Raw genomic sequence first — 15,092 nt, forward strand, 5'->3', positions numbered from 1 at the left:
TTAATCCTCCGCCTGCGGCGCCAGGATCCCATATGGGCGCCAGGTTCTAGTCCCGGTTGCTCCTCTTCCAGTCCAGCTCTCTGCTGTGGCCCAGGAAGGCAGTGGAGGATGGCCCAAGTGCTTGGGCCCTGCACCCACGTGGGAGACCAGGAGGAGGCACCTGGCTCCTGGTTTCAGATCAGCATAGTTCCAGCCATAGCAGCCATTTGGGGAGTGAACCAACGGAAGGAAGACCTTTCTGTCTGTCTCTCTAACTCTGTCAAATAAATAAATTTAAAACAAAACAAACAAACAAACAAAAAACCGCCAAGTGCAATTGCTTCTGAGACAGAGCAGTCTCCTTTATTATGATGAAGTCCCTAGAAAACAGACAGACAACAACCCCAGGATCCATCTGGTGATCTGACAGAGGTGTTCTAAGAACACACCTTCATGCTCTGTCCTTATCCCCAGTGTGACCCTCCTGATCCAGGGCTTTTAAAGGCCTGGCTCAGTTTCCCAGTATATGCAGACACCCTGTGTAGAGAAAGACCCAAATTGGCAAATATAGGCTAAACAGGAAAACTGAAAAATCTGTCCAACCCAGAACCAGGGGCGCTGCTTCCTCCTACTCAGCCCAGTAAGTCAGCTGCTGTATTTGTGAACTATGCTCAGTGTTTGTCCATCAGAAGGAAATATTGCTTCTTGGTTATTTTCTTCCTAAATTACTTCCTTTAAAAATGATCCTAAAAAACGTTGTGTGTTAATGTGACTGTCTCATAATAAAGCCAGCTCTGAAAGCCATAATTTATCTCTCTTCCCAAGACATCAAGCAAGAGCAACAAACTCCATACCATGTACACATGGGATCCCCAGCACCCAGCACACACAGGGCACATTGGTTTTTGCAAAAAAACAAGAAGGTATACCTAAATATTCAGCATGTAAAAGTTTAATTTGTCCTAGAGACAGACAATAAAAAATAAATATTCTTTCAAGTCATGAAATTATTATGAACAAAGCCATATTTGAAACAGGCACTCCCAGTAACTGCTGACACAAACATAGATTCTAGACATCAACCTTTAAGATGGGGGTATGTTAGCAGTTTGGATAAAAATATTGTACCAAGAGGTATGAAAACTTATAAACTAAATTCCTAGAAACAGAATTTGCTACCAGTACAATCAGATTTGTGTACTCAGATTTACAAATATCCTCAATGGGCATTCAGGAATTGCTTAGTCATTAAAAGCTGCATTCCTGGAGCTGGCGCAGCTGTATAACCGGTAAAGCCGCTACCTGCCATGCCAGCATCCCACATGGGTGACAGTTTTATCATGGCTGCTCCATTTCCAATCCATCTCCCTGCTAATGACCTGGAAAAAGCATTGGAACATGGCCTGAGTGTTTGGAACCCCTGCCACCTACGTGGCAAATCTGGACAAAATTCTTGGCTCTTGGCTCTTGGCTTCAGCCTAGTCCAGCCACGGCTGTTGCACCCATTTGGGGAGTGAATCAGTAGATGCAAGATCTCTTTTTCTATCTCTCCTTTTCTTTCTGTAACTCTGCCTTTCAAATAAATATAAACAAATCATTAAAAAATTGGGGAAAATGCTATTCTGTCAAAAGAAAACAAGTTATAGAACAGTAACATATCACATGATTCAAACTTAGAAAAGAATTTTATATACACACATACATATGCTTAACAACAATGACAAAAAAACCAAGATACACACCAAAATTTTGTGCTTTTCTGTACTTTTCAAATCTTCTACAGCAAGTGTATTACTTTTATAAATTCAGAAAAACTTACCAAAATATAGATTATCAAAACATTTAAGGGCAGGCATCGTGACACAGTGGATTAGGCCACTGCTTAGATGGCCTGCATTTCAATTTCATATCCGAGTGCCAAGTTCCAGTGGTGGCTACTCTGCAATTCTGATCCAGCTTCTTGCTAATGTGTCTGGGAGGCAGCAGATGAAGGCCTAAGTATTTGACTTCTGGTCAGCTATGTGGGAGACCCAGATGGAGTTCCAGGCTCTTGGCCTTGGCATGCCCCAATCCTGCCTGTTGTGGGCATTTGGGGAGTGAACCATAAGATTTAAGAACTCACTCTTGTCTATCTGGCCCTTTCTCCCTTTCATTCTGCCTTTCAAATAAATAAAGCCTTTAAAAAAAATTAGAGCAATGGGGTTCAAGCTATTTTAATACTACATGAAAAGGACTTTAAAAACCATCCATAACTTATCTTCAGCCAAGTTCACTATACCCTCTTGGGATAGAAAAAAAAAAAAATAAGGGCACTATGGGCCTATGTTTGATGTCAGGCCTGAGATATTCAAGAGGTCACTGGGAACTGGGAGCTGAAGCACACACAGAACCTCATGGGTAAGGTGCCCACTGAGAGCTATGAATCAACTGAGTACAGCAGAGTAAACATTTGAACACTTGCTTACCCAGAGCTCTGGACTTCCATTCTGGAGAGGTGTTGAATACAATCTGCCAATTCTAGACAAATTCATGCTTCAGCACTCGACCTATAGTAATTTTGGGGGGTGGGGGGGCCAGCAGGTTAAGCATCTACCTGCAATGCTGGCATCCCATATGTGCACTAGTTCAAATTCTAGGCATTCCAATTCCAATCCAGCTCCCTGCTAATGCACCTGAGAAAACAGCAGAAAATGACCCAGATGCATGGGACCCTGCCATGTACATGGGAGACACAGATGCAGCTCCTGGCTTCTGCCAGCCTCAATGCCAATCTTAGCAGCCAATTGAGGAGTGAATCAATGGAAGGAAGATCTCTCTCTCTCTCTCTCTCTCTCTCTCTCTCTTTCCATCTATAACTCTGCTTTTCAAATAAATAAATCTTTTTTTTTTTTTAAGATTTATTTATTTATTTGAAAAGCAGAGTCACAGAGAGGGAGAGACAGAGGCAGAGAGAGAAGTCTTCATCTGCTGGTTCATTCCCCAAATGGCCACAACAGCCAGGGCTGGGCCAGGTCGGAGCCAGGAGCCAGGAGCTTCATCCAGGTCTCCCATGTGGGTACAGCAGCCCAAGTACTTGGGACATCTGCTGCTGCTTCCCCAGGCACCTCAGCAGGGAGCTGGATTTTGAGTGGAGCATCTGGGACTCAAACTGGTGCTCATATGGGATGTCAGTGCTGCAGATGGTGGTTTAACCCACTACACCACAGTACCTGTCCCTAAATAAATCTTTAAAATAAATCTTTAAAAAATATTTATTTGAAAGGCAGAGTTACAGATAGACAGTGAGAACAAGAGGGAGGAGAGATGTCCCATCCATTGGTTCACTCCTAAAATGGCTGTAATGGTCTATAATAATTCATCCCACAAATCTTATTATAAAAACACTAAATAGTGGGCTAAAATAACATTTTAGAGTACTGTGTCGATCCTCAGACATCTGAGAGGCAAATGATTAGAGATAAAACTATCATCAGGGTCACAGCTTTATAATTTTGTCAAGTTTCTGAAATGGAAAACCAGCAAAAGGCAAAAACATCCACAAGGCCACTTCTAAAGGTATCATGTTGCACAATCCTTTGAAATTGCTAAATGTATGTAAATTAGAATTTATTAAAACCCATGATAAGCAGAAGCATCAAATTGTCAAGAAAAGACACAAGTCACAACATCATCAATGTTGTCATCTCAGCAACCAGTCACACAATCATCTTAGTGACAAAATCACTAACAAAATCTTGAGCTGTCTCAAGAGCTACAATTAGTAACAACCAGAATTTTTAAAAAAGCCAATATCCAGTTTTGATCTCTACGTTCCCCTTGACTATTTCCTGAAAACCTAAATATGAAAAAGACTAAAAGGGGAAAAATTAAGAAAGTAGGCAGCATTTCAAGATAGCCAGTGTCAGCTTCCAGGACGAGAATTTGGCCCCGCACTCAGCCAAATACAAGTATAGTAAATGTAACATCAGGACACAAAACTCTCCAGCTAGGTATGTCAAACCCACGCCTAAGAGCAGCCTTGCAACGTCAGGGTCCCAAGCTGAAGGACAAGGCCAAACGAGGAGAAAACACATGCTAGGTCTCCTCAAGTGTTTCACCAAGTGCCCTGTGAGGGGAACAGCTCTGGAGACAGTGCAAGGAGAGAAGAAAAAAAAAAAAAAAAAAAAAAAAAAGAGTAACAACAGACACTGTTGAGCAAAGATGAGGAAAATGGGTAACAGGCAATGGTATCCAAGTATCTGACACTTCAAAAAAAAAAATAAAAAAAGAATCACTGTCTGTTGAAAGGAAATGGCAAAGAGACAAATATTCACAACGTCTGAAAATGTGGGTGTTACTCTGTGGTCAAACTGTATCACATGGAGGAAATAAAAGCTTGCCATCATAAACAAGCGTAACATCTTTATTTGAGAAACAAAACTACAATGATAGCATGATTCATACCCCATTTCTCACCTGATCTTTGGAAAAAGGTTTGACATGAATATGTTTGACAGTCTGAACTACTCCATCATAAAATTTCACAGTGTAAGTACCTAAAATTCAAGAAGATATGATTTTATCTCAGTTTTTGAAATCAGCAAATTTTCAAAGCATAAGCACAACAAAACTCTAATCACATAATAAATCAGTGGGTGTTGATTTATTTAGGAATCACATTTACTCTTACTTATATTCACTATATATATACTTTAAGGTGTATTTATTTACTTGAAAGGTAGAGTTACAAAGATAGAGAGAAGGAGAGACAGAGATCTTCCATCTGCTGGTTCACTCCACAAATGGCTGCAACGACTGGGCTTGGCTGGGCAAGGAGCCAGGAGCTTCAACCAGGTCTCCCACATGGGTACAGGAGCCCAAGCACTTGGGCCATCTTCTGCTGCTTTCCCAGGAACATTAGCAGAGCGCTGAATCATAAGTGGAGCATCCAGGACTCAAACCAGCACCCATATGGGATGCCAGCACTACAGGCTATGGCTTTAACCCACTATGCCACAGCATCAGCCCCAATATACTCACAATTATTAATCATATGCTTGCCTTCATTTTTTAATCAAGATTATATAGTTTTCATTATATCTATACAAATCAAAATCCATCAAAAAAAATAACTCATTTGTATGATGCTTCCCTAAAATAAAACTTGCAGTAAATTTAGGTGAAGTACAAAGACCAGTGAAACAATTAAAAATATGAGAAAAATACTTATTTATTCCCTGATGAATTTCTTTTTTGAATAACTTAACCTTATTTTCTGAGCTTGGAACAGTAATGTCTTTTAAATTTTAAAAGGAGTTTGAAGGGCAAGGATCTGGCTTAGTGAGTTAAACCCCAGCTCAGAAGGCCATGTCACATATCAGAGGCCTGGACTCCAGTCTCAGCTCTAGCTGCCAATTCTAGCTTCCTGCTATTGTGGACCCAGAGAAGTGATGGCTCAAGTAGATGGGTCCCTACCACCCACACGGAGATCTGGATTGATTCCTTGGCTCCCAGTTTTGTCCTGCAGGCATTTGGAGAGTGAACAGCAAACAGGAGCACTTCCTCCCTCTCCCTCTCTCTCCTTCCCTCCCTCCCCCTCCCCCTTCCCTCTCTCCCTCCCTCTCCCCCTTCCCCCCCTCTCCTTGCCTCTCACATAATACAATAAAGGAAACATGATCATTCTATCAATGTTATCATATAGTTAAAGGTTGAATTAATCCCAAAATCCATATGAATTACCTTCATATAACAATATTTTAAAACAGAGACTTGGCCAAAACACTAAATACTGCCTGTTACCTTGTCAGGTTATTTCCATTAGAAAAACGGCTTAATAAGAATCACAAGAATCACTCTCTGCTTTTAAAAAAAAAAAATTGAAGCTGGAAATCCAAACAATGCTATCTTTACAAATAATGCACCCCAACACTTTCAAACTTTTGTGTGTTAGCACTAATCAAAATTTTGAATCTCTAGTATTCAAAATTACCAATGAATCATGTAAGAATCGTTTATCAGTGGTAAACATGGGTCAGTTTTAGCAACCTCCTCCACAATCCAAGAAAGAAAAGAAACGCTGAGGACTGGGTGCAAAAGGATGCAACCAGGAAATTAAAATGCCCCAGTTACCTCCTTCTTGCACACTTTCTCCCCACCCCACTTCTAACTTCCACAGGGCCTCGACAGTGCAGGGCATCACTACGAAATGAAGTCCAAAGCCTAACTCTCTGGTATTCAAAATCCAGTGCAATCTGGGCCCAGTTATTTTTCCAAACCTTGTTCCTCATTACCAGCACTACCCAAATCAAAGTGACCAACTACTTGCTAGCTAGTGAAACTGCCTGTGACCTTTCCATCTCCATATCTTAGCAAAATGTTACCTACCTGAGATGTGCCACTCATTGATCCATAAGCACCCAGCTCAAAAGACCACAACAGTTCTGTAAGAGCTTCCTGGTTTGTCAGCTACTGGTGATTTCCCCCTCCTCTGAATTTCTCAGATTCACTTGGCACCTGGCCTGCAGAACTTCGCACCTGGTCTACCTTCAGGTAAGTAAGTTCCCTGTACCAACAATAGCAGCAACTTCTGGGAACTTGTTAGAAATCCAAGTTACCAGCCCTATCTCAGATGAACTGAATCACAGACTCTGAGCAGGCGCCGAAATGGTGCAACAAATCCTGCAGGTGATTCTGATGCACACCAAACTCTAAAAACCACTGCCATAGACAATCAGTAATTATCTACAGATCTTTACTCCTGGCAATTAAAAGCAAAGGTGAATATCACAGGTATTACCAATATGGAATGACACTGATGCACAAACCAAATATAAGGCTACATATACTCATGGCTCGGCTTGCTCAGGCACAACCCTAGAAATTAGATGACAGGCTGTGATGAAGGAAGTCCAAGGATGAGAGCATAAATACTTCTCTCTGAGGCAGTTCAGCAATGATTTAGGACTTAACAACAAAGGTCTGTGTTCCTTTCTTTCCCCACCTATATTGTGAGGGTGTTGGCAAGCAAAGGAGTCATGAAAAGCAATGGCATGGATTAGAAACAGACCACTCTCCGGCACCCAGCGTGCAGTTCTAGCCAGTTTGGAGATGAAGGTAGGCACTGGGAGCTCTCAGAATACAGTATTCATGAAACTGTGAACACAAGGTGCGTCAGCAAGCCACTGAAGCCTCTAATTTCAACTACCTAATTAACAAAGTCCAGCATCTGTTACATCAAAACAGAAACACATTTTCATGGACATTTCCAACGACTAAATGGACAACGCTAAATGATGCTACCCCAGAGCCCAACTTTCTCAGCTATTTGAGGCTAATTTTGAAGCTCACTCCTGATGGCAGGTTTCAGAAGGCAGCCATGGATGCAAGAGTTGCAATTTCCACAGTCTAAGAGAGAGCTAGGATTAGAACCTGAGCACACATGCTGACCGCTACCATCCTCCTCCCACCATCCCACACTGCCAATTGCCTAAACTCTCTGCCTAAGGCAAACCACAGACGCGGAGCCTCACTGGTCACTCTGAACTGACCCAAAATATGACCAGTAACAGTGACCTAGGACCACTTTTGGAGAGAGGCCCAAAATCTACTTTAATGGTTTCATGAACGAGTAAAAATGCCTTCTCATGGAATCTTCTGAGCAGCTGATAACAGAGCTCTCTTGTAGCCACAAATAACATGTAAATAACAGAACTTGCACCCTGCTGTGTCTGCTCTAACTTGATAAGGCTATCTTCAGGAGTCTCTCCTTAAATGGACCAGGTAAAACAAAGCATCTGAGCCTTGCCCCTCTGAGGGTTCAGAGTTCAGCATTCCAGACAATTTCACAGGAGTCAGTAACAGAAGGGATGTAAGAACAAAACTGGGGGCCAGCGCTGTGGCTCAATAGGCTAATCCTCCGCCTTGCCACACCAGCACACCAGGTTCCAGTCCCGGTCGGGGCACTGGATTCTGTCCCGGTTGCCCCTCTTCCAGGCCAGCTCTCTGCTGTGGCCCGGGAGTGCAGTGGAGGATGACCCAAGTGCTTGGGCCCTGCACCCGCATGGGAGACCAGGAGAAGCACCTGGCTCCTGCCTTCGGATCAGTGCGGTGCACCGGCCACAGCACGCCAGCCGCAGCAACCATTGGAGGGTGAACCAACAGCAAAGGAAGACCTTTCTCTCTGTCTCTCTCTCTCCCTGTCCACTCTGCCTGTCAAAAAAAAAAAAAAAAAAAAAAAAAGGAACAAAACTGGGGCCTTTCAAATAAATAAATCTTAAAAAAGAGGGGGTGGGTGGGCTGGCATCATAGTGTAGCAAGGAAAGCCACCGCCTGTGACACTGTCATCCCATATGGGCGTTGGTTCGTGTCCCAGCTGCTCCATTGTTGATCCAGCACCCTGCTAATGGCCTAAGAAAAGCAAAGGAAGATGGCCTAGGTATTTGAGGCCCTGCTATTCTCATGGGAGACTTGGAAGAAGCACCTGGCTCCCAGCTTCAGCCTGATCCAGCACTGGCTGTTGCAACCATCTGGGGAGTGAATCAGCAAATGAAAGAGCTCTCAGTCTATCCCCTTCTTCCTGTAATTATTTCAAATAAATAAATAAATCTTAAAAAAAAAAAAAAAACTAAAGCTCATCTGCTCTAGAACCAATAAAATACTGACAACGGGAACTCTGGATTGGCCAGACTTCTGTTGCCCCTGACATCTAACACAAGTGTGTCTCCAGGGCCCTTCTCAAGCTCACCCATTCTCCAGCTGACAGAGGTCTCCAGAATGCCAAAGATGGGAGATGAAAACCTTTCAAATGTGGTTTCTGCAAGTCCTGAGGTTCCCACAGACAGGCGTCAGGGGGCAGGCCGGGGACGTGCACACTGGCCAGCCCACCTCCGCCACCTTTCACTCTTGAATTCTTAGCAATTTTCAGATTGAACTTAGGTTCTGTGGCCAACAATTTCCAAAAGCACTCATTTATTCCAATTCCTTCTATTACTTCTAGGTGCTCAGTGAGTCCAGCAAGGGCAACCAACTGCCCTGAATCTCTGAGCAGCGACTGGATTAGAGTCTATTTCCCAACCAGGGATTCCCAGACACCAGGCTCCAGAGAGTCAGCCCACCTACCCTCAGTAAGCATCCTGTAAACACCTGCACCTACTTGATAATCTTTCCCCGTCACGAAAACCTTGCTCCAGAAAGGCAGCTTAGCACTGAGGAAACTGCAGTTCAGGAACTTCAGAGCCCCACAGGGCCCCAGTCCCATCTTAGTTCTACTATTTCCATGCCATGTAAGCTTAGAAGGCTTCTCCTGTGAGTTTAGAATGGGATTGATGGCAATAACCTTCCCATGTTTGTACCAAGTCTAAATGAGATAAGACAAGAATTACCTAGCCCAGGGCCTGTTGCAGAGGAAAGGATCAATAAGTGGTTATCATCATCTACCAGGTCACTTCAAAAGGGAAGCACCAATCCCTCTCCACCCATAGAAGAGAACAGCCAAGCTAGCACCTGCATGTGTGGGCCTAAAATATTCTTTTTATCTCTATGCAAAGCTGTTCAGATAGTATCAACCTCCCAGCATTTCAAATGTAGGATCAGTTACAGCTTGAAGAAAACAAAACATAGGAACTCCTTCAGCTAGAGTCTAGAAATAAGCCCATTTCCATAACATCTCATGTTATAAATGCAGATTGCAGGCACTGGTCTACAGATTGAACTGGCGGGTGGGGCATACATGACACAAAAATATGACTATTTTTAGAAGAGGGATTTGATCCACCTGCTCACCCAAGTTAAAGAACCACACATCAATAGGAAGGAACAATGCTCCATTTTGTCTTAAATGCTAACTTACTTGCAGTTTCCCCAGACAGAATGCCTTACAGAGCAGAGTGAGGCACTAGCAGGGGCAGAAAGCCCTAATGGGAGCCTGCCTGCCCAAGCTCTGTGTGCAAAAGGGAGCTCAGCAGCCCCAGCAGGGCTCAGGTCAATTCACCAGAGATGGCTTCCAAAGACTTCCTGAAAGCAGAACGCTGCCTTTTACTCCAACACAGACTGAGGGTTAACTAGGCTATAAACTGCCGCTGCCTTCACGTTAAAGGATGTTTAAATTCCATTGTCAGGGCTAATGTTGTGGTGAAGCAGGTTAAACTGTCAGCATCCTATATGAGCGCCAGTTCAAGTCCGGGCTACTCCATTTCCAACTCAGCTTCATGCTAATGAACTTGAGAAGCAGTGAGGATGCGTCAAATACTTGGGCCCCCACACTCCATGAGAGACCTAGATGGAGTTCCAGGCTCCTGGCTTCAGCCTACCTGGCCCCAGACATTGGCCATTTAGGGAGTGAACAAGTGGATGAAAGAGCGTGCTCACTCTCTATCTCTCTCTATAATCTTGGCTTTCAAATAAAATTAATTTTCTAAAAATATTTCCATTGCCAAAGAACCATTCCAGATTTAAAAAGGGGGGGGGGGGGGGGTCAGATAATATGGCCTTGCCCTCCCTATTTCCCAGGTGCCAACTCCCTTAAGAAACTTGGAAATCGTGATTAAGCTCTGACTCAGTCACGTCAGACTCCACAGTGCCCGCAGCCACTACTTCCACACTCTGGAAGGTTCCCCAACCACCAATCTGTTCAGGCAAGGCCCAGCCTCAGCAAAACCAGCAAGAAGGTTAAGAGTGGCAAGAAAACCACATCAAGCCTCGCAAAGATGAGTCTTACAAGGCGTGACTGTACTGTATCCGCAGCTGCCTCTCAGTGGCACCAAGAAAACAAGTCACAAGAAGAGGAAACAAAGGAGCGCCTTGCCAGCAGAGTGCCTTTAAGCTGTGGTGGCCTCGCCACCGATGCAACTGAGCCAGTGCGGAAAAGGGAGTGAAAGAGAGCCCAGCAAGAACCAGAATCAATCATGCTGAAGCAGAAGAAACTGCCCACCAGCTTCCACAGATGAAAATCGAACCCCAAAGACAGCAGCTAAGAGTCATGATCTTCATCTCCGAATCAGGCCCAGATCTGAGTTCCCACAAAGGCCAGCCCCCCTTCACAATCCTCAGCGCAGCAACCCTACCACCCCATCTGTCCCTCTGACTCGGTTTCCAGATGTCCCTGCCCCCATGTCCTCTCTTCCCTCTTCCAGTTGTCTCAAGAACCAGTAAACTTGGCAGCACAACACACAGGGCTTCAGAAACCATAAACTACGAGAAGACAGTTTGTGGGGAAATCACCAATTTTTATGTTCTGCTATTAATAAACATTCACTGGACAGAATTCTGAGCCTGAAGAACATTAAAGTAGGAAGTGACCATTTTAAGAACATGAACTCAAGCCTCTATTATAAATTTTAGCTCATGAAAGAAACACAACGAAAAGGACTTTTGTTTTAACTTGCAAAACTCCAGATGCCTAAGTTTTAAAGATATTTTAAAACCTAATTAACCTGGGGCCAGTGCGGTGGCATAGTGGGTAAAGCCACTGCCTGCGGTGCCAGCATCCCATATGGGTGCAAGTTCAAGTCCCAGCTGCTCCACTTCTGATCCAGCTCTCTGCTATGGCCTGGGAAAGCAGTAGAAGTTGGCCCAAGTCTTTGGGCCCCTGTACCCACGTTGGTACAGGCTCCTGGCTTCAGACAGGCATAGCTCTGGCCATGAGGCCATCTGGGGAGTGAACCAACAGGTGGAGTACCCCTCCCTCCCTCTCTCTTTCTGCCTCTGCCTATCTGTAACTCTGCCGTCCAAATAAATCTTAAAAAAAAAAAAAAACTAACCAATAATGTGGACAATGACTTTTAGTCTTTAAATGATTCTTTCAGTTTCAGAAGCATCCCACACATAACACTCTGCAGACAGGCATCCCCACTCCCCAACCCTGTCATGACTGATTCACTGGCCCCAACCCCACCTCCTGCTAATAGCTCTATTTCAGTGCCTACTTGTTTCTGCCATGACCAAGTCTTTTTAAAAATACTTGATGCTGAGCTCTGGCCTCTGCAGATGAAAGGTGCAAACAAGTAGATTCCTAAGCCTCCTTGCCTCCACCCAGATGAGCACTGCCCCAGCTCCTAAACTCCTCTTCGCCATTCTCTCATCCAATCCCATTTAGGTCCCCCAAGCGACTGAAGGGCATCCCCGGAACACAACAGAAACGTTCCCTCCATTCTGCTACTTCCTGTACCTACAGAATTACCCGTTACCATGCAGAGCTTGCACTAGATTAAAGCATGGCCATTCCGCACAGGAAACACACTGCCACTGGGTACTTGGGAGCAAAACAGGACTTGCTCATCATCAATCATCTGAAGAACTTATGAGGAAAACATTTATATACAAGAAGAACACTTGTATTTCATCCCACGTGATTCAAAAGTAAGTAAGAGAGAAGCTTAATCTTGAAAACAAAAATTTGAAAAGCTAAACTCTGTTTCTTACTAAAAGGATTTCAGACAACTTAAGCTGGGATGGCCCTTTAGCCTAGGAGTGAAGACACTCACAGCCCGTATCAGAGTGCCCGGGTTTGATTCCCGGCTCTGGCTTCCAACTCCAGCATCCTGCCAAATAAAAATCTTGAGAGGCAGCAGTATGGCTCAAGCAGATGGGTTCTTGCCACCCAGGTGGGAGGCCTGGATTGGGTTCCCGGGCACAATGACCAAGAACTTCGGCAAGCATTTAGGGAGTGAATCAGCAGACAGAAACTCTGTCTCTTTCTCTCTCTCAAATAAAAAAAAATACTATGCAAACTTTCCCTGAAAATAAGTTTTTCAGGTTAACATGACACATATGAAAAATCTAACAGGTGATTTTATTTTGAACCTAAGCTCATTAAAGTAACTTAGAGAAACAAGGGACTATCCAAAAAGGCTGTCATGAACTGGAGAATCAGTAACTGCTTAGACAACTCAGAAGATATATCTTTGCTTTTCAGGTTTATTTTTGACCATTTCAACCATTATGAGGCAAAATTTGGTCAGCTTGACATTCAACACTTCACAGAGTACTAATAAATACCTAAATAATACCTGAAAAGTCAATCCAGCCTCATAGTCACCCCTAACAGCAGCACCAAGAGGCCTGATGGCCCTAAACACTCACATCAGAGATCAAGGACAATCACAAACATCCTAATAGACACATCCTAAAAAGGGTGTCCCTCACACCCAGAGTCTGCTTTGTGAGGGCCAGGATTCTGAGCACACATATTATCCTTATAACCCTTCTCCAACCCTTGTGCTAGCAAAATGGGCCTCTTTGGGTCAAGCTCCCTCCCCTATCTCCTCACAGATCCTAATCTACCAAAGGCAACCAACTTAGTGCTCTAAAACTCCAGCCTCCCCCTCCCCACCATCAGCCCAGCTGCAACAAGATGACCCTCAGCCACCCTGCATCCACAAAGCACATTTTGAAATGGTTGCTGGTGTTCACCTAACTGGGAGACTATTCACAGGTGTGTATGAGAAACTGAGTTAATTACATGAGGCACTTCTAGACAGCAAGAACCTACACACTTCCCAGCAGAGTAACCAACCACCACTATTAGAAAACAGTGACAGAAATGCAGGGGGCAAAGAGTCAAACTTCCCCTTTTTTCCAGCTTTCATTTACTAATCTCTTCCTAATGCCTGACATTGTGATTAACTTGAAAAAAGAGGAATAAATACTGAAAATATACTACCAAACTCTAATATTCTATGCCCCCTAAGTTTTAAGTAAAAATAATTACAATCCAAATGCCTTACCGTCCTTGTTAACAGCAGTGACTTTGGCTGGGTAAAAACGACAGTCAGACCAGCAAGCCAGCACCTGCTCGTTTATCTGAAATTCCTAAAAAAATTAAAAAAAAAAAAAAATCCTGTTACCAACTAAAGTTCACAGGACACACACTGTAACAGAATTCACCACAGAAGCTGGGGTTGGTAACAGAGTGCAAAGGAGAAACAGATGCTTCTGCTGTTTCCCACGAGGAGTCTAAACAACAGGACTAACACACAAGACCTCGTCAAGCCTTGGAGTTCTGACACAGCACAGCACTGATGATAACCCTACCCTATCCAGGATGTGCACTGACAGCGAGTCTAAGAGGCAGGCCCAGCAGGGAACACACTGGTATGGGAGCGGCAAGGAATCAGGCTAGTTCATCTTCCGGGGAGCAGCATTCATGCCATTTTACACGACCCACACTACTAAGGTCTGTGCCAACGGAGACAGCCATTTGCATTTTTTTAAATAAAAAAAAATCATTATTTGAAAAATAAAACTACAGATAATATGTGAGAGAGAGACAGACAGAGAGAGATAGAGAGAGAGACCTTCCATCTGCGGTTTCACTCCCCAAATGGCCACAACGGCCAAGGCTGGGCAAGGCCGAAGACAGCAGCCTGAGACTCCATCCAGTGGGTGCTGGGACCAAGTACCTGGGCCATCTTTGGCTGCTTTCCCAGGCGCCATCGGCAGGATCAGAAGTGGAGCAGCCGGGACTCAGTGCTCATGTGAGATGCCAGCATCACAGGCTGCAGCTTAACCAGCTCTGCCACAACGCCAGTGCCTCATTTTTATTTTCAGACCATTTTCCTAGCACACAGTTTGCACTGATAAGTTTTACAGAGAGAGATACTAAACAATCAAATGAAACAATATTGAACAATCCAAAATTGAGGGTTAGGAGAAGGGCCAGCAAGAGTATAAGATTCCTGGTCCGGGTTAAAACCCAGAGCTGAGTCAAACCCAAAACCAGCGAGAATACCACAGAGGTCTCAATGCCTGTTTCTAAAAACTTAAAACCAGGGATGGGTACATGGCACAATAGTTAAGACGCCACTTCAAACACCCACATCCCATGTAAGAAGGCCGGGGTAGAGGGCCGGGGTGAAGTCCCTGTTCTGCCTGCAATCCCAGCTTCCTGCTACTATGTATCCTGGAAGCAGCAGGTGATTGCTCCCTGCACCCAAGCCGGAGACTCAGACTGAGCTCCAGGCCACTGCAGGCATTTGGAGAATGAACCAGTGGATGAAAGATCTGTTCAACTCTATCTCTCTGCCTTTCAATAAAAACAACAGAAAACATTTTTTAGAAAACTTAAAATTAATACTTCTTACATCATTCTAAAATCAGTAAACGCTCAAGGCTTAGTGAAGAAATTTAGAAAACAGGAA

At 44.1% G+C, this 15,092-nt stretch overlaps 1 protein-coding gene across 3 annotated transcripts in view; it reads right to left on the reverse strand.

Moving 5' to 3' along the window:
• PHF20 (PHD finger protein 20) overlaps positions 1–15,092 on the reverse strand; it is a 141,983-nt gene that overhangs the window by 66,905 nt on the left and 59,986 nt on the right. For all 3 annotated transcript variants that reach the window (XM_008255971.4, XM_070051317.1, NM_001171336.1), the window contains 2 exons: positions 13,680–13,764; positions 4,435–4,514 (listed from right to left, as the gene is read on the reverse strand). In XM_008255971.4, the coding sequence (XP_008254193.1) occupies positions 4,435–4,514; positions 13,680–13,764 (165 nt within the window). The remainder of the gene's footprint in view (positions 1–4,434; positions 4,515–13,679; positions 13,765–15,092) is intronic.

The sequence above is a fragment of the Oryctolagus cuniculus genome, chromosome 11, assembly GCF_964237555.1.
Source record: "Oryctolagus cuniculus chromosome 11, mOryCun1.1, whole genome shotgun sequence".
Taxonomy (NCBI): domain Eukaryota; kingdom Metazoa; phylum Chordata; class Mammalia; order Lagomorpha; family Leporidae; genus Oryctolagus; species Oryctolagus cuniculus.